This window comes from Diceros bicornis, chromosome 6, assembly GCF_020826845.1.
Source record: "Diceros bicornis minor isolate mBicDic1 chromosome 6, mDicBic1.mat.cur, whole genome shotgun sequence".
In the NCBI taxonomy this organism is placed as follows: Eukaryota; Metazoa; Chordata; class Mammalia; order Perissodactyla; family Rhinocerotidae; genus Diceros; species Diceros bicornis.
Genome location: NC_080745.1, coordinates 37,045,245 through 37,072,315, shown reverse-complemented (window position 1 = coordinate 37,072,315; position 27,071 = coordinate 37,045,245). Strand labels below are relative to the sequence as shown.

The following is a 27,071-nucleotide window of genomic DNA, read 5'->3' as shown; positions in this document are numbered from 1 at the left end:
TGTTTATAGCAGTTATCACCTACAGCAGTATCACGTAGTTTTGTGGTTTATTAACCAGACTTCAGGTTCCTAATGCCAGGATGATTTAATTGCTTTCCTGCCTGGGCATATAGCTAAAATTTATTTCAAGGGGTTCCTTCCCTCCCCTGACTCCCCACATTGCCATTTTAATGATCGATCAACATTTAGTGACAGGTTATTATGTGCCAGGCACTGTCTGAAGTCTTAAGGATACAAGGATAGATAAATTAAGGCTCCTGGCTCAAGGATGTCACAGAGTTAAAGCATTGTATATTTATGTATATTTACATAAATTTATCTGTTAAATTGAGACTGTGAAACATCAATAGTTCGTGTGAAACATGAAATTTTTCCTTTAAGTGGTCAGACCTGAGTTTTTTTTGTTTTCTTTTGCTGAGGAAGACTGGCCCTGAGCTAATGTCCGTGCCCCTCTTCCTCCACTTAATGTGGGACGCTGCCACAGCATGGCCTGACAAGCAGTGCGTCGGTGCATGCCCAGGATCCGAACCCTGGCTGCCAACAGTGGAGCGCGGGCACTTAACCGCTATGCCACAGGGCTGGCCCGACCTGTGAGTTTTAATAGCTCTCATTTATTGTGCTCTATGTGCCAGGCACTGCTAAACCCTTTTCATCCATTATCTTAATTTTCTCAACCGAAGAAGTAGGCTTTGTTATCCCCATTTCATGCATGAGAAACTCAGGTTCAGATTAAGTAACGTACAAAAATCACAAAGCAAATAGTGCAGGTTTTCAAAGCCCGGCCTGATTTCAACCCATTTTTAAAAAAAAGATTTTATGATGAATTGGCTCCCAATTCTTTGGATCACTAGTTCTTCACAGGAAGTTTAGCCACGTTGTCATAGATCATTCAATGGACCACTCCTTCAACTGCTTGAATTAGTATATTGTCCAAATTATGCAAGACTAAGAGCGGTATTTTCTAATAGAGGTCCGTGTGGTTTGGCGCCCCCTTCTCCTGGTCTCAAGGAAGGTTTAAGTGCCTCTCTCTGCCTTTGGAACAACTGATACTCCTCCATCTCCCACCAATCTATAAAGCTTCTTGGAGACTAAGGCTTGTGTATTGTCTGTTACTGAATCCTACCCGTTTCTCATACCTGACACGGTGAATGCTCGGGGGATGTTTGTTGAGTGCACGCACGAATGAATGACCAAGCCCGACTGAATTCTAGTTCCTATCCAGGCCTGTGAGTCTGGGCGTCTCTTTCAGTGTCGACGTTTCCACAAGACGATCAAGAATACACACCTCGCGTATGTGCGCGTGAAAGGATCTTGCAAACTCGAGGAATCTAAAGCACTGAAGAGGCGCCATTCAAAAGCAACTACAGGTCTTCATTTATCAGGCCAGGGCTAGCGAGAATCCGGCCAGTGTTTGAACGACAATACAAGGCCAACCTCTGCGGTTCCTTCCAGTTCTGCCTTTCTGTAAGTGCCTTCTAGTCCCGGCGCCGTAAGCAGTCCATTCACCAAGCGCAGCCAGCAAGAGATGCCGGTGCTTTGCACCTACCACGTGGGCCCCGGCCTCCCTGGGGCTTCCTGCTTCCGCAGGAAATGCTTTGTTACGGGAAGTGACGAAACTGGGTGGGCTGAAGGGGTAGGACAGTCTCTTCCTCTCCACGCGGTGGACGAGAACAGTCGGCTTATCCATCTTGTGCTGAATGATGCCGGGGAAACTCCTTAGTGACGCGGATTTGGAATCAGACACGGCCATGGAACAAGTGGAGATACCGCGAAAGCAAAATGAGAAGGTACGCTGAGAGGAGCGCGGCCGCGGGGTCCGGGAGAGGAGGGGTGCCGGGGCTGGAGCGCGTGGCGCGGACCCGGCTCGTCCGGAGCCCGGCGTGGGTCTCGGCCAAGGGCGCCCGGGAGTGGTTCTCTCGCGGACGGTGGGCGCGCCGCCCGCCCCACCGAGCCCGCGCCGCCGCGCGCCGGCATCTCGCACGGGGAGGCCGGGGCGGGTCGGAACTGGAGAGAGGCCGGGTGTCCCACGTGGTCCCGGAGTCGGGGCGCCCGGCACCCGGTGCGCAGAGTTGGCCGCTCACGGTTAGGCCCTCCGTTGTTGGCTCAGGCTCAGACCCAACTCTGGGCGTGAGCGTGCGCGGAGGGGATTGTAAGTCATGTCAAGGTAGGGACTGATGCTTTGGACTAGACTAGCGAGACCTTCAACCCCTCGGCACACGTGGGCGGCGCCTGCGGTGACATCCCTTTTACCCTGGAGAGGGAAGTACAGTTTGTGTTCCGGTAAGCAGACCTTAGAAGACGAAGTAATTCAGTTCCTCTTAATGTTTATTGACCAGATTTCCCGTGGAAATGTAAGGACGTGTTGTGGTGCTAAGTTTACTCCATATCTTGATATAGGCCAGTCGTGTGCAGTAGTCTTAAGTGACATTGTTGATGCTTCCTTAGATAGTGATTTAACTTGTGACTAAGTCTCTGTTCTGAGATAAGGTCAGTGGGAGCAAAGATTGTCCCTCAACTGTTGTACGTGACTTAGAGGTTTTTTTTCTTGCTGTTTGTGGGTCTTTTTGATGGGGAGCTTTTACAACAGCAATATTTTGGCGTCGTCGGAAGCCAAGGGATCGCAGATTTGTCGGCACAGGTGGGGAGGAATTGGTCCTTGTTTACCTGCGCTGTATTAGCGAACCTGTTCAATTGTGTGATGCTCAAATTAGAAGGGACATGACCAAACTCCATTACATTCCAAAAGAGACCACCGGGATGGGAAATCCACTCTTATTTGATGGAACCAAGGGATGAAAGAACTGAAGCCTTGCAGGGAAGACCGGATTATTTTTCAGATGCCTGAAGGACCATCGTGTGGGAGAGATTACTCTTCATACTTGATTTGAGAGCAGAGGCCAGACCTGAAGTTTCAGGGAGGCAGATTTCAGCTCAGTGTAATAGTCTCCATACTTCTGGGATTGGCCTGGAGCTCTACCAGAGAGGTTTTAACAGAGGCTCCAACACCTGTCTAGTTGTTTTCAGTAATATGAAAAGTTGGAGTGGGTCAGACATTTCAGATACGAGCCATAGTCTGGTATGGTTTTGATGTTTCACCCCTTCCGTTTCCTTGTAATTTGTGCTTTTTTCCCCCTTCTTTAAATTAGGTACATCTTTTTTACACATGGAGTGATAGGTTGTGGGGTTTTATAGCTTTTTGTTCATAAAGTGTCTCTGTAAATGCGTTTGTGCTTGTGAGATAGACAAGACATATTATGAATCACTGTTGTACAGGAATTCTGCAGAAAAAGAAATCTGCTTAACATCATCCATCGGTGGATGTATATGGCCTGTTACTCTATCAGAATTAAATTAAGCTGTACAGGATGACTTTCAATAGTAGTATTTACCGTAGAGCCTGTTAGAGCATCCCATGAACCACCCCAAATCCCTTGTGAAATTTTGACTTTACAACCTGTTCAACCAACATGAATCGTTACCAAGAGGCATTCTCTTCCAAGCTAATGAAATTACTGATATATACTTATCTCTGTATAACTAAGAAATGGTACTAAAAAACATACTGTTTGATTTTTGCCTTATTGCAAGGTGAAAGTACAAATGTTGAAAAATGCCCCAAAATTGTGTTCTTCATAATTATGCAACCTTGAAAGAATCCAGAATTGATGTACTCTACAAATGTATAGATGCTTTGTTCAATGTTTGTATTTTCTTTATTAATTTTTTAGAAAGGTAGAAAAGAGAAGCCAAAATCGAATAAGACTGAAGAGGCAGCAGGAGAAAAGGAGGAAACTATTTCCCCCAAAGCTAAAAAAGCTAAAAAGAAAGCAGGGCCTTCTGAGGTTGACATAAATTCTCCTAAATCCAAAAAGCCAAAAAAGAAAGAGGAGCCATCTGAAGACAGCATTATTTCTCCTAAAACCAAAAGTGTGAAAAAACCCAAGGGGCCTTTTGAAGAGAAAGTTGTTTCTCCTAAAACCAAAAAAGTAATAAAAAGTAAGGAGCCTTCTGAAGAAGAAATAGGCGCTCCTAAGCCGAAGAAGATGAAGAAAGAAAAGGAAATGAATGGAGAAATTGGAGAGAAAAGCCCCCAACTGAAGAATGGATTCCTTCATTCTGGACCTGACTCGAACTCCAGTGAAGCTGCCAGTGAAGAAAGTAGCAGTGAGTTAGAGCAGGTAAAGTTGCATTTTAATAGGTGGAGTGTATCTTTCATTGTTTTTTAAGAAAAATAAATAGGTAATCACTACATGTATTAATTATGTAGTAATGGGAGGAAATTTGATGTGTCAGCCCTTCATAGGGGTCCGTTGAGCTGCAGGGTGAAACTTCATCTTAAAAATTGCATGGTGTCTGAATGCCTCCTTTGCAAATAAGCACATCTTTTTAAGTTTAGGGAAAGTCTTCTCTCCACACTTGGTCTGCTTATTTGCAAGTCAGAAATCAACAGGAGGGATATAGTTATGCGAATAGGTGCTAGCTTCCCTCTGAGGGGTTTCACCAAATAAATCACGATTAAGTGGCACCACTGAAAAGGTATTTGCTTGACTGCATAAGTCTTTTTGTTCAGGCCATTAACTAACTTGAGTTGAACAAGATGATTTAAATGTCCACTTGGAAGCTAATTCTGTTACCTTTCAAAAACTCAGTCATTAAAGAAAAATCCTAGTTCTAATAAGTAATTTTCTGTTTTCCATAGGTCGTGATCAGTATTTAAAATTTTTTTCCCTGGTCATAAAAAGTATGTGATCTAGAGAATTTAGAAAATATAGAAATTTACCAAAAAGTAAAAAGTTCCTTATAATTTAAGCATTCTGGTAAATATTAAGCACTTTTCAGGTAAAGAGGTAACCTGTTGTTGAATTTTGATGTTTCCTTACTGTACTTTTATTGTATACAACTGTCATTTATTTATTTTTTTGGTGAGGAGGATTGGCCCTGAGCTAACATCTGTTGCCAACCTTCTTCTTTTTGCTGAGGAATAGTGGCTTTGAGCTAACATCTGTGCCCATCTTCCTCTATTTTGTATGTGGGATGCTGCCACGCTGTGGCTTGATGAGCAGTGGGTTGGTCCGCGCCCGGGATTCGAACCTGCAAACCCTGGGCCGCCAAAGTGGAGCATGGGAACTTAACCACTACGCCACCGGGCCAACCCACAGCTATTATTTTTTATCAGATTAGGATTGTACTATATGCCATCTTTTCTCTTTTTATATAAGCATTTTTCCCACTTTTAAATATTAAATATTTTTAATGGTTACGTAATCCGTCATATAAATGTTTAGAAATTCACTTAATTATTCTTCTGTTGGGCATTCAGATTTTTTACTATCAAATAGTGCCACCATGACCACTTTGTTGTAAATGCTTGTTCCTTATTTTCTACAGAATTATATGAGAGATGTTGCTGTGGAAAAGGGTTAATGACCTGTTCAGCAGTGTGTTGCTGGTTTGGAATGGCTATGGAATGGTTCTTAGTTGAGACCGAATCTGCCTTCACTAGCACACATAGTATATGTGCAGTGTACATTTGCTACAGATTTTTCTTTTGTTAGGGTTTTATCGATTATTAATGATATATTTCCTTTTCAGATCTCGATTTACCTACCAACGTTTTTATGTCTTTTTGGTTGATTTAGAAGAGATACAATAGGTTCTTTTGTTTCTTTTTTAGAAGGCTTCTTTTTATTAACCTGTAGGGGTAAAGTTATTAATTTCTTTCTGTGGCCCTTTTCTTGATAGGAAATACCTGTGGAACAAAAAGAAGGAGCTTTCTCTAATTTTCCCATATCTGAAGAGACTATTAAACTTCTCAAAGGTAATATTCTTAGACCTATTGTATGATGTTAGAATATATTATTTGGAAGCACTCCACTGTTTTTGTTGAGATGAACTAGGACGTGTTCTTATTGGTGGACAATATATGCAACCATATGATGAATTAGATCTGTATATTCAGTACAGAACTGTACTGTTGATGGCCTTTGTTGCCTCTTAAGTGGGTGATGAAAATTTATTCAATACAGTATGTATATTCAGAAGTAACGACTGATAGTGCTGGTGCAATTAAACAGCTGATGCCATGTTAATATTTTCTTTTTTATCCTCTTCTACTTCTTGAGGCATCTCTAGGTTAATGATACCAGCTTGACTCAGACTTATCTTAGCAGTGTGCCTGTGGATGAGCTCTAGGTAGTCACAGATGCTCGACTAAGTATGTTCTGAATCAGGTGTGGCACAGTCTGGACTGCAAAGCTCCTGATTTTCAGGCTTACACTGGCCTATGGATGAGATTTCATGACAAGTGACTTAATCTCTTAAAATAATAAATATTTACAGTAATTCAATGCTTTAAATTTTGTTGATATATATATATTTTTTATTTTTATTTTTTGGTTGGGAAGATGGGCCCTGAGCTAGCATCTGTGCCAGTCTTCCTCTGTTTTGCATGTGGGATGCCACCACGGCATGGCTTAATGAGCGGTGTGTAGGGCCGCACCCTGGGCTGCTGAAACGGAGCACGCGAACTTAACCACTATGCCACCGGGCTGACCCCAAAGTTTGTTGATATTTTTTAGTCAAGCAGATTCTTCTTTACCAGAATATATTTGAACCTGACTTTGTAGATGTTGACAAGAAGGTAGAGTTCCTTAATTCTGCAGGACTAGGAGCATGGATATGCTTCGGTCCTCCAGGATGGCTAGAATTTTAAGAAGTGCAGTGTGAGATAACATGGTTAATTTGTTCACAGCCCGTGGGGTGACCTTCCTGTTTCCTATACAAGCAAAGACATTTCACCATGTCTATAGTGGGAAGGACTTAATCGCACAGGCGCGGACAGGAACTGGGAAGACATTCTCCTTTGCCATCCCTTTGATTGAAAAACTTCAGGGAAACCTACAAGACCGGAAGAGAGGCCGTGCCCCTCAGGTAACTATTTCTAACACAGACTTCAGGGTCTCCAAATCTGCCCAGGAAAGAGCATCTCTTAGGCATTGTTTACATACCCTATTGGTTTTTTTTTGTTTTTTCGCCGAGGAAGATTTGCATTGAGCTAACATCTACTACCAGTCTTCCTCTTTTGTATGTGAGCTACCACCACAGCATGGCCACTGGACAGATGAGTGGTGCAGGTCCGTGCCCGGGAGCCAAACCCGGGCTGCGAAAGCAGGGTGTGCCGAGCTTAACCACTAGGCCACCGGGGCTGGCCCCTGTTGTTTGTTATTGGATTCTCCTTAAAGCTTTTTTTTGTTATTTGCTTTACATCTTTATCTAAAGGTAAACCAGGATAATTCTTTTAACACTGTTGGCTACAAACCCTATCTGTTTAACTATTGTAATCTGTCCCACTGTTGTGATCGCCTATGTTATTAATGTTCATCATGTTCCTTTCAAACTATTAGATGTCCCTGGGGCTCACAGGTTTGGTCAAGTGTCTTTGACCATTTTTTCCTAAAATGGAGAAAGCAGGTTTATTAGATGCATGAGTAGAAGGAGGAGCACTCTGAGAGGTGAAGAGGCCAAGCCCCCTAAGCCCTCTAAGAGGATGGTGCTCATTGAGCTTGTTTTTGGAGAACCTGGAATTTGACAAACCTTAACCTCACTGAAATGTGTATGTTGTCCTCTTGGCTGTGGGTTCTTGCACCTGACTTTCTGGCCCCACCTCACTAGTTTACTGGCCTTCCAGTGTCCACGCTCCCTCCTCATTAAGTTTTACTGCTGTAAACAAATACATCAGTAAACAAATGAATTATTCTAGCACCTAGAACAGTGCCTAGTGGATGTTGAGTAAGTATCTGTTGGATGAATGTATTAGGTTGTTGTTCTTAAATCATATTTGTTTCATGCTGTTACCCTAGTTGAGGATCTGTAGTGGTTTCGTACTGTATGTCCTGTTGGATCAAACTCCTCATGTTGGCCCTACCTTATTTGTCTGACTTCCATTCTACTTCCAATTCACTGTAGTGTAGAGGTTCGGACTACAGGTTTTGGAGCCTGACTGCCTGAATTTAAATCCAGACTCTGCCTCTTCTTAGCCTTTTGGTTTTAGAAATCTACTGTGTGTTATTATAAGTATTATAATAGAATTGTAGGTATTGTAGGTGAATAACTTGTGAGAATTAAGTGAGAATAATGCATGTTAAGCATTTAGTAGGCCTGAGACATAGTAAAAGCTGGAATATTAGCTGCTGTTATCATCATCAGCGGTATGACTCCTTGCACAAGCTGTTCTTTTCCTGGAGTGCTGTTCTTTAAGTACTAGCAGCTCCATGAAACGTTCCGCAATTCCTCCAGCCTGTTCCATGCAACCCTCCTGAAACACCATACATTTGGGCACCTACTTCTCTGATTGGTAAGATCGCAAGCTTTTCTTCTGAGTAGCTGTCTTAGGAACCCTATTATATTTGTGATCCTTCCATACCACAGTACATTGCAAAGCACATAATAGCTGTTCTGAATATAATTGTTAGGGTGAGTTGAACCTTTGGTGAATTCCAGATTTGTTAAGAAACAAATACTGCATAAAACTTTGAATTTAATTGTTAGTTTTTCCTGTTTAGGTACTGGTTCTCGCACCCACAAGGGAGTTGGCAAATCAAGTAAGCAGAGACTTCAGTGACATCACAAAGAAGCTAGCAGTGGCTTGTTTCTATGGTGGAACTCCTTATGGAGGTCAAAGTAAGTAAATGTAAAAGTGAGGAAAGGAAATGCCATCCATTGTTGGATGCCCTGATTGGCTTTCTTCTGATCTTGACATCTGGCTTTACCTACCTGGTCTAGTCATTTATGGTGGTTTTCTTTTGTCATTATTGTTTAAAGATGATCAGGAACATGGTCCTGCATGATGATGTGTCAAATCCTGTATACAGTTCTTGGGACTTTTGTATTACCTAGCTGTGTTTATCTAAAGGCTGCAAAGGTATCTTACTGAACCCAAGAAGATAGTCCAGTTAGGCCCTTGGAATGAAAAAGTCAGAATTTAAGGTTATTCTTTTTATCTGTCAAGGACCTTGGGTCTCGGCCTCTTTTTGCTTCAAGCGGGCTTTCTTTTCTCTGGGCCCAAGGCCAAATGTTACAGCCCCTCCTGTAGTAGTCCATTACTTCCAGCTCAAGACCTTGAAGCTTCATTATGTAGAGCAGTTATATAATTCAGGATGGGACTTCAGGCATTAAAAAGGTCTTAGCTTTGGCACTCAAGGCTTGTGATTATTTCTTTCCAGCTTTACTGGAATGAACATAGGCTTTGGCATCAGAAAGGCCTGAGTTCGAATCTAGACTCTGCTCACAGAATAGCTGTGTGATTTTAAGTTCAAGTTGCTTGATTTTTCTGCTCATGTGTAAAATAAGGTTACTAAACTCACCCTGCAGGGGTGTTGGGAGGATTGTATTGGATGATGTGTGTAAAGTGCCTAGTATGATCCCTAGGCTGCAATAGCAACTCAGTGAAAAGCTGAATTATTACCATCTCATCTCAGCTATATTGAATTCCATTTTCCAGAACGTTTCTATACCTTCTTGGAATACTTGCCTGTCTATCCTATCATTCTGTCTGTATCTGCTTACCTCATAGAAAATTTCTATTTCTTTGAGATTCTTATTTTTATTTTGTTTGTGAAACCTTGACACTTTCTACCAGGCAAGGGAGTCATTTCTTTCCCGGTGCTACCATCCCCCACTGGTGTATTTTTCTGTTGTGTCATGAAATACGCTGGACCGTCACTTACATTTTTTCCCCACTAGATTAAGGCGTTCCTTGAGTGTCTTTGTCTTCACTACTTAGCATATTACCTTGTACTTGTAGTTAGTAAATATTTTAGAATAAAAATATATTTAGTTGGTACCCCAGCCTAATAAAAGGACTTAAAAACCCAGTATATCTTATCATTGGTCTTCTTTATAGTTGAACGCATGCGGAATGGGATTGACATCCTGGTTGGGACACCAGGTCGTATCAAAGACCACCTGCAGAATGGCAAGCTAGATCTCACCAAACTTAAGCATGTTGTCCTGGATGAAGTTGACCAGATGTTGGACATGGGGTTTGCTGATCAAGTGGAAGAGATTTTAAGTGTGGCATACAAGAAAGGTAAACTCCAAATTCAAGGAACTGTTGTCAGGGATTGGAGAAAAGGTGGTGCTTAAGTAGTCTTCTAAGTTAAATGAAGCCTTAGGAAATTGGGAGGTGACTTATTTTATTTAGGAAAACTTAAATTAAAAAAAAATCATGATTTACACATAACTACCATGGAGAAAATTTGAGCAAGTAAAAGAACAAAATTCCATATTCTACCAGCTTGGTATACTTTGCTTTTGGTGTATTTCTTCCTCACTTTGTGCTGTTGTGTGTATGTGTGTATGTTAATTTTAATCTACTGTACCTATAAAAATTTAGCATAATACTCCATGAAGGGGTTGTGCCATCATTTAATTCCATCTACAAATTTTAATTTTTAGATAATATAAATAATTCTGCTCACAGACATTTTTATGTAGGCAGTTTCCTTCACACCTTAGTATGTGGAATTAATTCTATCCTGAAGATGTGAAATTACAGTAGTCCCCCCTTATCCATGGTTTTGGTTTCCATGGTTTCAGTTACCTGCGATCACCCGTGATCTGAAAATATGAAATGGAAAATTCCAGAAATAAACAATTCATAAGTTTTAAATTGTGTGCTGTTCTGAATAGCCTGATAGAATCTCGTGCTGTCCCACTCTGTCCCACCTGGGAAGTGAATCATCCCTTGTCCAGCATATCCATGCTTTATATGTTACCTTTCTTTTGCCCACTTAGTAGCTGTCTGGGTTGTCAGATGCGCTATCGAGGTATCACAGTGCTTGTGTTCAAGTAACCCTTAATAGTGGCCCCAAAGCACCGGAGTAGTTTATTACAGTATGTTGTTAAATTGTTCTATTTTATTATTAGTTATTGTTATTTTCTTACTGTGCCTAATTTATAAATTCAACTTTGTCATAGGTTTGTATAGGAAAAAACATAGTATATATGGGGTTCAGTACTATCTGCGGTTTCAGGCACCCACTGGGGGTCCTGGAATGTTACCCCCCCCCCCCCGCAGATAAAGGGGGGGCTGCTGTGCTGAGTTGAAAGGTATCGATAGTTCATACTTCTCAGTGTACATTGTCAAGTTGCTCTCCAAAAGGGTTCTGTTGGCTAACACTCCCATTTGAAATATATGAAAATGAAATGCCGTTCTAAGAGCAACTAAAAAAGAACTGGAGTTGGGGAGCTTTTTAGTACCTGACCTCAAAGAATGAGTAGACTGGAATTCTCAACTCAAATGTTGAGGAAATGCTAAGAGGGCTATAGATGAGTACAGAATCTGTTCTGTTGTTATAGGGTATTTGCTTAGTGTTCTAAACTGGTTGGTTACTGGGCTTGAGGAATTGGTGTTTTCCAGTTGCTAGGTCTCATGATAATGGACAGATTGCCCTCGTGGTTCATAAAGGCCAGTGGTCAGAAAGCAAAATACGTTTAAAGTACTTTTGGTATTTCAAGGATCCTTTACATAAATTATTTAGGCAGTATTTCTTTGTTCATTGGGAACCTTTTGTGTCTTTCATTTTTGTGTCCTCAATGTCTGGCTTCGCCTCAAGTGGTTGCTGTAGAATGTTGATGGATCCTAGAAGAATTGGGTGAGGTGTGGAATACTATGTAGGCTTGTTTGGGTTATTCATACTGACTTTTTTTCCCCCAAAGATTCAGAAGACAATCCCCAAACATTGCTTTTTTCTGCAACTTGCCCTCATTGGGTATATAATGTTGCTAAGAAATACATGAGATCTACATATGAACAGGTGGACCTGATTGGTAAAAAGACTCAGAAAACGGCAATAACTGTGGAGGTAAATGATTCGTTCAGTTGCTGGAATTAGTAATAAATTGTATATAATTCTTTTCCTGTCTGATAGTATTAAGACTGGCAAATACAAACTTTTTCCAGATAAATACTAAGTCCTTGTGAAAAGCTAAGTAAAGATATATTTCTATTTGAGTTGTATATGGTATCTGTGTTTTCTCAATTTCATCTGGTAGCCTGATTTCAGAATCCTGTGGAACCTAACTAAGTCATCTGAATTATGTAAGAAATTACTCCTAGAATTTAAACACTAGAGGGCAGCAGAGAAATCTAGTGTTTGTGTTGAAGCCCTTTTGATCTTAGGGTCGGATACCTAGATGAATTCATTGGGAATCCTTGGGAATAGACCTGTACGGTAACTGGCTACTGATTGCATTTTTAAGTGGAAAGGGCAAAACATCCAGAGACTTTTCTCTTGTCAGTTATGTGGTTTCCCGTAGGAATCTAGGGAATGGCATTTCTTCCTATATTTTCCTGATTAAGTCAGAAAATAGATAAAGAAGCCAGAAGGTCTTTGGAGAAAGGGGAAAGGCTCTCTGCTTTAATGGTTTGGTTTTTTTCTCTGATGAGTGGTGGCAGCAGTCTGCTCTAGTCAGGCTCAAACGATGCTTCTAGTGCCATTAGTGTTGAGCAGATGATTTTGGGTTCCAGCTAGGCTTTACTAAATAGATGGTTTTTTTCCCTCTCTTATAAGCATCTGGCTATCAAGTGCCACTGGACTCAGAGGGCGGCAGTCATTGGGGACGTGATCCGAGTGTACAGTGGTTATCAAAGACGCACTATCATCTTCTGCGAAACCAAGAAAGAAGCCCAGGAGTTGTCACAGAATGTGTCCATAAAACAGGTTGGTCCTTCCCCTCCCTTTCTTTTAGGGAGAAAGCATCTTGCAATTAATAGTCAGAGTATACATGTTAGAGCTCACCTAATCTGTCAGTCTCATCTCACAGATGAAGAAAGGGTGGCTCAAACCCAAGGTTACACTGACAAAGTGGGTTTGATCACTTATCTGGTGTTCGTTACCTTGTAAGTAGAGGTGGATACAGTTGATGTAATGACCAAGATTGGAAATAGTTTTGAGGCTTGTCCGTGTAAGGCACATGTTTTCCCCTTTGTATTATTTCAACAGAAGTATCACCACAATATGAATGTCTTTTACAGGCTCAGTTAGTGATTTTAAAAATACCTGTATTGTTGGATTTCATCTTCTTAGGCCAGTTTGTTTCTTTGGCAGGATGCCCAGTCATTACATGGAGACATTCCACAGAAGCAGAGGGAAATCACCCTGAAAGGTTTTAGAAATGGTGATTTTGGAGTTATGGTTGCAACCAATGTTGCTGCCCGTGGGTTGGACATCCCTGAGGTTGATCTGGTTATACAAAGTTCTCCGCCAAAGGTAAGTGTTCTGTACTTAGATTTTATTTTGTTGTTTCTTTTGGGTACTAAAACAAATTGGAAGTTGTATCATTTACCTTCATGTGATGAGTAATAGCTCTCTCTTGAGGGCTAGGATGCTAAGGGTGAGGCCCTCCCCTCGGAACTGACAGCTGAGTAGAAGTGCGGTCAGTGGCCACAGGTTGGAAAGATAGTTACTGGTTAGAGAGGAGTCCTGGAAGGCTTCATGGAGGTGGTACAATTTTGAGCTGGGTAGGACTTAAATGGGGTGGGGGTAGGATAGATAAACTTATGAGCTTGAGGATAGAGAGGGGAGAAAAGGCCTGAGGTTAACAGCCTCCGTGGTTAAAACTGCTTGGGTTTGTGGGTGATGGGAACCTCTCAGGGAGGGCCCTGAAGCACACTTCATGTGATTTGGACAGTGCTTCATGGAGCATGTTCTCATCACTTCAAGTTGCAGATCCCACAGCCTCCCCCGAAATTGGCAAATCCCTCTGTATTAAAGGTTGTTTACAATGATGGAAAATTGTAATTAGTATGAAGTCACCAGTTCTTATGAAGGACGTCCCGTAAGTGCGTTGACATAGACATTATAAATTAGCCTGTAGGCCTGTGCTCTCCAGTATGCTAGCCACAGCCTGTGTAGCTGTTGAACACTTGAAATGTAGCTGTTCTGAATCGACGTGTGTGCTGCAAGTATAAAATACATGTTGAATTTTTTTTATTTTAAACTTATTATGCACACTGGATTTTGAAGACTTTATGGAAAAAGAATGTAAAATATCTCATTGATAACTTGTTTTATATAGATAGCATATTGAAATGATAAAATTTTTGGATATATTCAGTTAAATAAACGATATTATTAAAATTAGTTTAACCTTTTTTTTTTTAACCTTTTAATGTAGTTACTAGAAAATTGAAAATTGAAATTACGTACATGGTTCTTTTGGGCAGCACTATTTAGACGATGTTTTTTGCAGACTTGCCCACTGGATAGAGACCACTGTTTAGAGGTTTTTAAATTCTTTAACAGTTCTTTAAATTGAAGTGCTAAGGAACCTTCCCCCTCACACCCCCCGGTATGTAACCGTCACCCTTGCCTCTGCACAGACTGCCCAGGTCTCTCTGTCTTTTTGGCGTTCAGTGTCACTCACATATTTTACTTCAATAGGATGTGGAGTCCTACATTCATCGTTCCGGGCGAACGGGTAGAGCTGGCAGGACGGGGATTTGCATCTGCTTTTATCAGCACAAAGAAGAATATCAGTTAGCACAAGTGGAGCAAAAAGCGGTAAAACGATTTCCTTAGTCTTCTTGCAGCCAATGTTGGTTTCTTTATTCAATTTTTATTAACTTTAAATTATTTTTATTGTTACTTCTATCATGTGGCCAAAGCTTATTGTTAGATACAGGTTTTATATGTTGTCCTATAATAGAAAGTCCATTTTGAAATAACTTTGCATTTGAAAGCATTGGTTTTGTTTTCATATTTATAATTACAAGGGGTGTTCTTAACGTTTGGAAAGGCAGTTTTCAGACAATGATAACATGAACACAACAGAAACATTTAAGCATAGATTAGGGGCTTATAGGAATTGCTTGAAACCAAAAGGTTGGGAATACGTCAAAAGGATAAATTTAAGAATAGGAGAAAAGAGACTAATTTTCTTAAGTAGGTACTTCTCCTCTGGGAGGTGGAGCTTAATCTCCCCCTACCCCTTGAGTGGACTGCACTTAGTCACTTGCTTAGGAAGAATAGAGTAGGGGTTGGGGGGCGGTGAGGGCTTCACAGTGCAGAAAGCAGGCAAGCACCGCCTGGCCAGGTGACCATGGTTAACATCAGTGATAAGCATGTGCCTCTGATATGATGTGATGAGATGGGCATTCCCCTTGGTCTTCCCCCAAACTCATAACCCCAGTCTAAGCATGTGAAAAACGTCAGACAGCCTCAAACTGAGGGACATTCTACAAAATACCTCACGAGCACTCCTTAAAACTGTCAAGGTCATGAGAAACAAGGAGACACAAGCTGCCACAGATCAGAGGAGACTAAGACGACCTGATGACTAAATGTAATGTCGTATCCTGGATTGGATATTGGAACAGAAAAAGAATATTAGTACAAAAACTAGTGAAATTCAAATGAACTCTGTAGTTAATAGTAATGTAGTGATGTTGGTTTCTTAGTTGTGACAAATATACTGTAGTAATAACAATAGGGGAACTCGGTGCATGGTATACAGGAACTCTCTGTGCTATATTCGCAACTTTTCTGTAAATCTAAAACCATTCTGAAAAATAAAGTTTATCTTTTAGATGTGTAATAAATTTGTCTGGTAAATATAAAAAAATTAGAGGACTATTGATCTCAGTGGAAACAGTTGATTGCCACGTTGTACATTAAACCATGGTTTATTTTCTTGTAGGGAATTAAATTTAAACGAATAGGTGTTCCTTCTGCAACAGAGATAATAAAAGCTTCCAGCAAAGACGCCATCAGGTATGTTCCCCACCACTGCTGTGGGCTGTTTTAGTGCTTGTTCTATTTCCTGCATGTCTTTGTGCAGGAATGAGATGTGGCCTTTTAAAATTTATTTTCTTGGGGCTGGCCTGGTGGCGTAGTGGTTAAGTTTGTGCACTCTGCTTAAGGCAGCCAAGGGTTTGCAGGTTCATATCCCACGTGTGGACCTTACTCACCGCTTATCAAGCCATGCTGTGCCAGGTGTCCCACATATAAAAGTAGAGGAAGATGAGCACGGATGTTAACCCAGGACCAATCTTCCTCAGCAAATAGAGGAGGACTGGCAACAGATGTTAGCTCAGGGCTAATCTTCCTCACCAAAAAAAAAACCAAAACAAAACAAAAAAAAATAAGTAAAATAAAAGTTATTTTCTTGATTCATTATTTTTAACAGTTTATAACCTGCTTGTTATAAAAACACTCAGACTGGGGGCCGGCCCGGTGGCGCAAGCGGTTAAGTGCGCGCGCTCCGCTGCGGCGGCCTGGGGTTCGCTGGTTCGGATCCCGGGCGCGCACCGACGTACTGCTTGGTAAGCCATGCTGTGGCGGCGTCCCATATAAAGTGGAGGAAGATAGGCACCGATGTTAGCCCAGGGCCGTCTTCCTCAGCAAAAAAAAAAAGGAGGAGGATTGGCGATGTTAGCTCAGGGCTGATCTCCTCACAAAAAAAAAAAAAAAAAAAAAAAAACACTCAGACTGTGCTGAACTAAAATTTTACAAAGTAAAAAGCCTCCTTTTTCCTCATCCCTGCCCAGTCAATTCTGTTCACCAGAGGAAACCACTATTACTAGTTTGGTTTGTTTTGGGCATTTTAAGGAACTGTATCTTAGATATGGTGTGGGTGCTTCCCACCTGGAGATTGATTAGATTGGATCACAGATTATATCCCAAATCTTCATTAATCTAGTCCCCCACCTGGTAGGAATGAGAGTTGATAATTTCTTTAAGTTATAGTAAATATCTGGATGGTGAGAATTATACCGGCGTTGAGGACAAGAACATTATTTACTGTGTGGGATTGTCCTACAAATTGAAGAATATTTAGCTGTTTAGCATCCCTGGCTGTGCAGTGTATTCCTGGGAGTGAGTGGGGTTGAGGTTATGAAAACCAAAAAGGTCCTGACTGTTTTCCAGATATCTAGTGGTGAGCCACATCCCCTGCTTAAGAACCAAAGTCTGAGCATCATGTTCAGAGTGCTTTTCACAATTACTATTATACATATGTGAAGTGCTTATTTAAAAAACAGATAGGGGGGCCGGCCCGATGGCACAGCGGTTAAGTTCACACATTTCGCTTTAGCAGCCCAGTGTTCACTGGTTCGGATCCTAGGCACAGACCTACTCACTACTCATCAAGCCATGCTGAGGTGGCATCCCACATAGAAGAACTAGAAGGACCTACAACTAGGATACACAACTATGTACTGGGGGCTTTGAGGAGAAAAGGAAAAAAAATGAGGAAGATTGGCAAGAGATGTTAGCTCAGGGCCGCTCTTCCTCAGGAAAAAAAAAAAAGAAAAACAGATGGGGGAGTTCATGATTAAAAAAATGCCAAATATTAGCATATTAATAGCTTGGGAAAGTTCTGCAAATGAAAATAATTTAACTCAGCATTTTTCAAATTTATTTTAGTATGGCATGCTTTTCTTTAAGTGTCCTACAGACAGGGTTTCCTATGACGCCAGTTAAGGAAATTTGGGGTTAGGTGGCCAGGAAGGAGAGAAGAGACAAAGATGCTGGTGGTGTACGAGAGATGGCCTCTAGAGGGGCAGCCCTGGCCAAGGAAGCTGCCTCACATTGCCTTGTTCATCTTTGTCCTGGGCGATCATTTCAGCTTTGAGATGTGACATTTATTATCACCAAGATCATAGTGATTCCCTAAGAAATGTATAGTCTCATAGAAGTCTTTATCATTTTCAACCTGTGTTTTTTCTTTTATTTCAGAATGGAAATAGCTGTAGTATTTTCTGATTCTAAAAGTAACATGTACTTATAAAAATATTCAACTTTTATTAACATCACTTTTAATGGCAGTATGGCATTTCATTGTATCTGTTTCATGGTTTATTTAACCAGTCTATGTTGATGCACATTTTGAAATTGTTTACACTCTTTCTATAATACTGTGATGAGTTTCTTAATGTTTCATATTATTTTCTTGAGATAAAACTTCTTTTTTTGGTTTGATGGTAAATTAGGATTAGATACAATCAAAAGAATGGATTTATTACTATAGAAATGTGATGATTGTATCCATGGCATCAAAATGATGTGTTAGATGAAAGGCTTGGTTTGAAAGTTATTGATTTATCTTGTGAAGCTGTTGTCTTGAAAATGAAATCTATCCACTTCTGCCTTCCTTTCTCCTAACAAATATACTCTCAATCAAACCGTAGGCTTTTGGATTCTGTGCCTCCCACTGCTATTAGTCACTTCAAGCAGTCAGCCGAGAAACTGATAGAGGAGAAAGGAGCAGTGGAAGCCCTGGCAGCGGCACTGGCCCATATTTCTGGTGCCACATCAGTAGACCAGCGCTCCTTGATCAACTCAGAAGCGGTAAGGGTCCCTGTTGAATTTCTGACACTAATTTGCAGTTTGAGCAGGATTTGAAAGTGTTCCGTTTAAACTTTCCAGTTGTTTTAATTGCATGAAGATAGATATATATAAACAAATCCAGAGAGACAGAGAGTAAATTAGTGGTTGCCAGGGTCTCAGTGGAGGGGAGGAATGGCAGTGACTGCTAATGGGCATGGGGATTCTTTTTAGGGTGATGAAATGTTCTGGAATTTTAGGTAGTGGTGATGCTTGCAAACGTTGTGAATATACTAAAAGCCCGTGAATTGTACACTTTAAAATGGTGAATTTTATGGTATATGAATTGTATCTTGATTTTTTTTTAAATCCTAAAATAAATATATATATCTTAGGATCCTATATATATAGTCCTGTACCACGTAACACTCTGTGATGTTTGCACAATGATGAAATCACCTAATGATGCATTTCTCAGAACATATCTCTGGTGTTAAGTGATGCATGACTGTATATATTTATACATACACACACACACACACACACACACACAAATGTGTATAATACCTAGCTAGCATACCTAGACACTTGAGAAGGTGTATGCTTTTTTTTTTTTTTTGAAATTTTTAAGATAGTTGTATGTTCACATGTAGTTGTAAGAGATAATATAGAGAGATCCCTTGTATACTCTGCCGACTTTCCCCCAATGGTAACATTTTGCAAAACTAGACCATCACAACCAGGATATTGACATTGGCACAGTCCACCAATCTTACTCAGAGTTCCCCAGTTTTACTTGTACTAATTTGTGTGTTGGGCTGGGGAAGGTATATGCTTTTAGGAAGAACTTTTCCAAAAATATTTTAGAAACATGAGAGCAAGTATTTATCAATTAGATGTGTTTTTCAGACTTTAATTTTGTGCCCCTTTCTTCCATAGGGCTTTGTGACCATGATCCTGCAGTGCTCAATTGAAATGCCAAACATTAGTTATGCTTGGAAAGAACTTAAAGAGCAGCTAGGCGAGGGTATTGATTCCAAAATAAAGGGAATGGTCTTTCTCAAAGGGAAGCAGGTAAGGAAGGCTGGGGCCTCTGTTGTGACCTCCCTTTGGTTCAGTAGGTCCATGTAGGCAGTAAAACACTGTACGGTGCCTTCTCCCTATTTTACGGGGATGCTGCATCTTTTCCCTGTGTACAGTCTTCTCTAGGCAGTGTCATCCATGACTCTCAGTTGCCACATAGTCACTGACAGCTACTCCATCTGTATCTTTAGCCTGAACCATCTGTACGCAGTGCTGAACTTAAAGATCTGGCTGCTTCCCTGACATCCCCACCCAAATGGCCTTTATTAAGCAACTTAAACTTATTCAAAATTTTTAATTCAGGGCCCATCCCGTGGCTTAGCGGTTAAGTGCGTGCGCTCTGCTGCTGGCGGCCTGGGTTCGGATCCCGGATGTGCACCGACGCACCACTTCTCCGGCCTTGCTGAGGCCGCGTCCCACAGACAGCAACTAGAAGGATGTGCAACTATGACATAGAACTGTCTGCTGGGGCTTTGGGGGGAAAAATAAATAAATAAATAAAATTATCAAAATTTTTCATTCAGATTTAAAATCTTGCCTTCCAAACCTGGTGTTCTTTCTTCTGAGTTCTGCTCTCTGTTAATGGCATAGATTAGCACAGCAGTTCTCAAACATTTTGGTCTCGTGACCCCTTTACATTCTTAACAAATGTTGGGGACACCAAAAAGCTTTTGTTTATATCTATTGATATTTACTGTATTAGAAATTAAAATGAACTCTAGAACATAAGAATATCATGTTCCATTAGCCATCAGAGCAATGATGTCATCACATGTGATGTAGCGTCTGGGAAACTCCACTGTACCCGAATGAGAGTGAAAAGGACTGATAGCATTTTAGTATTCTGAAAATCGTTTGACTTTGTGGAACCCTTAAAAGATCTCAGGGTTCCAGGGGTGCATGGACTATACTTGGAGAACCATTGCCTAGTGAACCAAATCAGATTTATCTTCAACTCATTTCGTGGCTGACCATGTTGTTTACTTCCTTAAGCAACTCCAAATAATCTGTGGGATGAAGTCCCAACTTGTGCATGGAGGATAAGGTCCTTCATGACCTGGCTCCCGTCACCTTGACCAACTTCATCTCTACCTCCTCACTGCCAACACCCTCCACTCTAGCAGTGCCAGTTACACCTTGCTTTCTCTCATCCTAAGTGCATGCTCAACCCACTGTTTATAGTATTTCTTCCCTCTACGGTATCCTTTTTGACTTGGCTTAGCCTTAAGTCTCCCTGCGATGCTTTGCCTGGCCACGTGGCAGAGTTGGGGGCATCTTTATCTGTACTTCAGAGTTCTTAGGGCATACCTTTATTCAGGTAAATTTTACCTTGCTGTGCTTGCTTACTGCCTGAGAGCCTCAAGAACTCGATGACCTACTCAAGGGCAAAAACTGTTTCTAGTTATCTTTATACCCCAGGGAGTGCCTGGTATTGAATACTTAGTAAATATGTGAATGAAGATTCCCACAAATGGCAAAATCCGGTACCTGATGCTACCTGTAGTTATAATTGGGTAAATTGTTGGTTAGAAGGGGTATTCCTCATAAAATGTTTCAGTTAAAGTCAGCCAGGAGAGAGGGGTGCCTGTGTCAGTTGCAGAGGTAGTTTGACTATATTTGTGGAGACCGAGAAACAGGAGGAATTCCTTGATTGGCGGTGATGGCACTGCTTGTTATCAAAGATAGTGCCTTGTCAAGTATTTAATTTTTTAAAAAACTTTTTCATAGGAGGCTGAGTTAAGAAAAACTAGAAAATTAACCATAGAAGATAATTTATTTTTCTGCTTTTAGTTAGGTCATCCTGAATAGTTGACATTCTGTCTGATGGAAGGTGGTATATTTTAATGGTTTGAGACCATAGGTTTGGGAACCATGCTGACCAGATAATTTTAAAACCTGCTCTACTTACCAGCTGTGGGGCCTTCAGCAGGTCAGTTAGCCTTTCCAAGCTTCTGTTTCCTCAGCTATAAAATGTAGCTAATAGCTACTTGAGGATTAGCACAGTGTGATAGCCAAGGATGATCTCTAGTCAGTTCTAAGTTGTTTTGAGTCCTTTTTTTTTTTTAATATCCTTGGCTTTTTGCTAGTGTGCTTTTGGGAGGTATAATGTGTTGGCCTTGGTCTAAAGTTCATCTAAAATTAATACCTGTTTTTTTGTTTTGTTTACATAATACCTAGTCTTTTGGTGTATCACTTAATGTGCATTTTATGATTCTAGCCAAGGCTGGTTTAACTTGAATTTGTTTTGATTTCTAGGGTGTTTGCTTTGATGTCCCTACTGCAGTAGTGACAGAAGTACAGGTATTCTTTTCTCTTGGATTTTGAAGTTGTAAAATGTTCATTCTTGAAAATACAGAACAGTAGAAAGGGAAACAACAGCTCTAGTCTCTTTACTAAAAGACAATTAAGAATTAAATTTTAGTATTTTTTCTCCTAGCCTTTTTAATCTGATATTTTTCTTGTTCAGTCTGTCTGTTTTCCTTTCTAAAGAGTTGTAAACAATATCCAGCATTTTTCCCTGAAAGTGTTAGGTGGGGTTTACATAGACATTTTTCAATTCTATATCTTTATTCAGTACTGCTGTGAGAAATGTGTTTGTACATGGTATATTTATATGTTTTGCTGCCCGATAGCTGTGGATACCCTGTAGTAATTGAATTGAATAAATGATACAGTGATGAGGGTACTTCACATAGTGAATCTTATTTCCCTACACTTCAGTGACTCTGGCTTTTGGGCCATGAAGGTTAGTATTATTTTTGACCAGTGACCTTTTGAGCAGTCAGGTTAGCAATCTGGTTTTTCTTTAGAGAAAGGGCAAAAATATTGTCTTTCTCTTGCCTTTTTAAACCAAATTCAATAAAAGTCAAAGCAAGTAAAAACACAACGATCTCTCAACAGGAAAAATGGCATGATTCACGGCGCTGGCAGCTCTCTGTGGCCACGGAGCAGCCGGAGCTGGAAGGACCGCGGGAAGGCAGTCGAGGCTTCAGGGGACAGCGGGAAGGCAGTCGAGGTTTCAGGGGACAGCGGGACGGAAACAGAAGCTTCAGGGGACGCCGGGAAGGAAATAGAAGCTCCAGAGGACAGCGATCAGGAGGTGGCAACAAAAGTAACAGATTCCAAAACAAAGGCCAGAAGCGGAGTTTTAATAAAGCATTTGGTCAGTAATTTGAAGTAGAGGACTTATATGGCAAAAACAGAACTATGTTTGGCAACACAGAACTGAACATTATTTTTCATACAAAGTTACAAGCACGTTGCATTTCCTTCCTGACCACTTGCCTAGTCCCCATCTCTTCCAGAGAGACAAGCTTCATCTAAATTATTTCATCTGATTATTATCATTTGCTACTTTATTACTACTTCTGTATCAGGTTTTCTTTTTGAAAAGGTATATGAATTCATTACATTTTTATTCTAATGCGTTGTCTATAGATTGTAAGATAAAATCAAGTATATATCTGTCTATACTTTTTAAGTTGATCTGTCTTTATACTTAAGTGTCTGTTAATACTGTCCTTCCCGAAATGCCTATGAGGAATGCAACAATCTCTAGAGAAGCACTTTGAGCAGTCAAGACTTTGTTCTGTAATTGGCATTCCTCAGCCACCTCTGCGTAACAATTACTCCTAAGGGCCTATAACATGTCTTCTGAGAATTAACACTGAGCAATGGTTTGAAGCAAGATTTCAAATTTAGCTGAGACGTAATACAGTTATGCCAGCATATGCTCTGGATTTGGAGGATGGCGATACATTGATAGGAGACATTATGTAGATTAGCTGTCATTATGTGCATTTTGGTACATTTTTAACTTCTCGATATAAGGTGATTCATCCTTCAGTGAATTCTTTATAGATTTTATATATCTATCTATATATAAAGAAGTATTTTAATAGAAAGCAGGTGTCTCTAAGGAATTCCAAATGTATAAGAACCATAACTTTCTTCCTAAGTAAGGAGGCTGATAAATGGTGCTTTATAGTGTACTCCACTTACTATTGGAAGATTAACATTATTTACCAAAAAGCAATTAAGGAAGTAGGGTGCAGGTTTGCATTGCTGACAAGTCAAAAATGCCACTGAAAATTTTTTTCACACGCAAGAAGGAAACATATCTGTTGAGAGCAAAGAGAAGAACAAGTGAAGATGCATGATAAAGCATTTTTTTAATGGTGAAAACTTAATAGAACATTAATGTTTCTAGAGGTTAACTTCTAATGGGCAAACTGGAGTTTTTAGGTAGAATGATCTAATTTAGTTTTTCAAAGGCCAAGTTCCTATAGCCACAGTATAGGATGTATTTCTTTCTATTAGACTGTTACTCCATTGAAAGGTTTTAGCTGCTTGAGACTTCCTTTTAAGACAAACTCTATATGGTTGTTTTAAATTGTTGCTGAAGAACCATATATAGCCCCTGGCCAGATCGCTCTCTGAGTTCTCAAATATTATTTCTCAGGGAAACTTTCTGCATGGTGCAGGAGCTTGAGTGGTGTCGTCTTCTCACCTTAATTCCTAGAAATTCTGTACGGGGAATCTCGGAATAAACTATGAGAGGAGAAGTTAAAATACATGGCCTGTCTTGTTTTCATTTAATTATTTTGAACAAATGAAGTCTTTCTGAGCCCTGGTTTATCTCACTTAACTGGGTCTTTATCTCTAATTGCCTCTTACTCGATCACCTTGCGATAAGGGGCTGAGATAGTCAACTCAACTCTTTGATTCTTGAGGCAATTCCTTTTTATATTTGGACGTCAGTTCTACCCTTGAATCCTGGCTGGATGTTTCTCTGTTCTCAGCAATTCTCTTGGCTTTTATTCCTTAATCGACTTGTCAGTTTTATCCCTTTTTCTCCTCCACATGGTTTCCCATCAAGCCCACAGGGATTTAGGGGAAGGTGTTTGATGACAGACAACTCATGTACCTTGTGAATTACAATATATTAGATTCTGGTTTTCTTCCAATACTGAGCATACTTTAATAATAAACAAAACCGGGGGCCGGCCCCGTGGCTTAGCGGTTAAGTGTGCGCACTCCGCTGCTGGCGGCCCGGGTTCAGATCCCGGGCGAGCACCGACGCACCGCTTCTCCGGCCATGCTGGGGCCGCGTCCCACATACAGCAACTAGAATGGATGTGCAACTACGACATACAACTATCTACTGGGGCTTTGGGGGAAAAATAAATAAATAAAATCTTTAAAAAATAATAATAATAATAAACAAAACCTGCACAGTTTGGATAGGAATGGGTACCTCATCAAGCAGATTAAAAGGACATGGTACCTGTCCTTTAGGAAGGAAAAGCTAAAACCTTGGTGTGGATTAGCCTAAAGAAAAATAATCAGACATAAGAGGAAGAGGGAAGACTAATGGGAATTTCACTTTACATAACTTGATTTTAAGGAAAACATGGCTGTTTCAATAAACGAAGCTAAAGTTTCCCCCGGATCCCAGAATTCAAACCATATTTATAAATGTATAACGTAACTACTATTTGGTTTAAATGGGCTTGTTGGGCTTGCCTGAGAAATGTTATCATTTTTACTATTTTCTACAGAGAAAATAATTTTCCAATTTATGTATCAGTAGCAACTCAATGAACTTTTAAAATACAACCCATTTTTACGTTGGAACTGTCTGAGCAGCAGCTACTTTACAGCTGTACATAAAATGTTTTTACTGTAAAATTGAGTTAATGTATAAAATACTGCTTTACACCGTAATAAAGATATTAGTACTTACTATTTATGTTTTTGGTGACTTTTTTCCGAAAATTGAAAATAGCTTGAAATTTTTATTGTAAAAATAATAAAGGATGGATGTAAAAATCCAAACATAGGAGAAAAACCAAGCAAGTAATAGTCTCCCCATATCTAACATTTTTGTGAGCATCTTTTCCAGGAATTCATTTACAAAATTGGAATCATTCATTCAGTTTCGTGAATTGCTTTTCCTCCCTCAACGTGTTGTGCACGCTTTTTCTACGTACAGATCTATGACATTCTGATGACTGCATGGTATCTCATAGTATGGCTCTGCCACTGTATATTTAACGAGGACTCTAGATGGCCATATTGGTTATTTGTAATTTTTCACTTTTATAAACAATCCTAAGATGAATGTCCTTGTATAAATTTTTGCCTACTTGTCTGTCATCTTAGGATAAATTTTTTAAATGTAGAAATGGAGGATCAAAGTGAACATGTGTTAAATTTTTGTGCAAGTTGCCCTCCAAAGCAGTCCCAGTTTGCATTCCCACCCCACAGCATATGAGAGAACCTGTTTCCCCACAGCATTGTAACACGGGATTTTGGCTTCCTTTTCCCAGTTTGCTAGGCACAAAATAACATTGTATCATTCTTTTGTGTGTGTGTGTGTGTGTGTGTGTGTGTGTGTGTGTGTGAGGAAGATTAGCCTTTAGCTAACATCTGTTGCCAATCCTCCTCTTTTTTTGCTGAGGAAGATTGGCCCTGAGCTAACATCTGTGCCCATCTTCCTCTACTTTACATGGGACACTGCCACAGCATGGCTTGACAAGTGGTGTATATGTGTATATGTCTGTGCCCAGGATCTGAACCTGTGAACCTCGGGGGGCCAAAGCGGAGCACGCAAACTTAACCACTACGGGACTGGGCTGGCCCCTGTTGTATCATTCGTATTTGCATCTCTTTTTTTTTTTGTGAGGAAGTTCGGCCCTGAGCTAACATCTGCCAATCCTCCTCTTTTTGCTGAGCCAGACTGGCCCTGGGCTAACATCCATGCCCATCCTCCTCCACTTTATATGGGACGCCGCCACAGCATGGCCTGACAAGTGGTGCGTCGGTGCGCGCCCGGGGTTCCGAACCGGCGAACCCCGGGCCGCCGCAGCGGAGCGCACGCACTTAACCTCTTGCATCACCAGGCCAGCCCCAGTATTTGCATCTTTTAATTGAGCAAGAATTAACATCTCAAGTTTATCGGCTATTTGCATTTTTTAAAAATTACCCTATACATTTGTCTTGTCTTTTTCTATTGGGGTCTGTCTCTTGTTGATAAGAGTTCTTTGTTTATTAGTAACAAACATCATAGCAAATACTTTTTCCAAATTTTCATTTGTCTTTTAACTGTGTGGAGTGTTTTGACTTAAGAAAGTTATTTTTTTATGCAGTTGTAACTATCAGTCTTTTATCATTTCTGGCTGTTTTATGCTTATAAAAGTATTCTCTACCTCCAAGGTTGTAAAAATATTCACCCACATTTTCTTCTAGAACTCTTGATTATATTTCAATCTTTAATTCATCTGGGATTTAATGTGAGGATCAAGAAGGAATCTAGCTTTATTCTCTCCACCCCCCTCCCAAGTGACTAGTAATTCCACACCATTTATTGAATAATCCATCTTTTTCTCACTGATTTTTAAATATTGTCTTTACTGTATACTTTAATTGGAGGCAAGTCTCTTTTTAAAGGTAACTTGAAAAGCATTTTATTAAGTTGTTTCTTTCCATTGGTACTACATAGAATTGGGAGTCTTCTCCAAGAGCATGTTACTGCTTGTAATTTTTTTAAAAGATTTTTAATTTTTACTTTAAAATAATTTTAGACTTACAAAAGTGTTGCACAAATAGTACAGAGAGTTCTTGTATATTCTCAACCCAGTTTCCACCAATGTAACAGTA

The 27,071-nt window shown here is 40.3% G+C and overlaps 1 protein-coding gene across 1 annotated transcript; it reads left to right on the top strand.

The window, feature by feature from the left end:
• Window positions 1-1,648: 1,648 nt before the first annotated feature.
• On the top strand, window positions 1,649-24,402 carry DDX21 (DExD-box helicase 21). The gene is made up of 15 exons (XM_058543304.1): window positions 1,649-1,787; window positions 3,729-4,178; window positions 5,743-5,818; window positions 6,752-6,930; window positions 8,562-8,679; window positions 9,902-10,087; window positions 11,719-11,864; window positions 12,573-12,722; window positions 13,110-13,271; window positions 14,445-14,564; window positions 15,700-15,773; window positions 18,191-18,350; window positions 19,266-19,400; window positions 21,666-21,710; window positions 22,311-24,402. The coding sequence occupies exons 1-15, from the start codon at window positions 1,698-1,700 to the stop codon at window positions 22,578-22,580; spliced, it is 2,361 nt and encodes a 786-aa protein (XP_058399287.1). The 5' UTR covers window positions 1,649-1,697; the 3' UTR covers window positions 22,581-24,402.
• The last annotated feature ends 2,669 nt before the right edge of the window (window positions 24,403-27,071 follow it).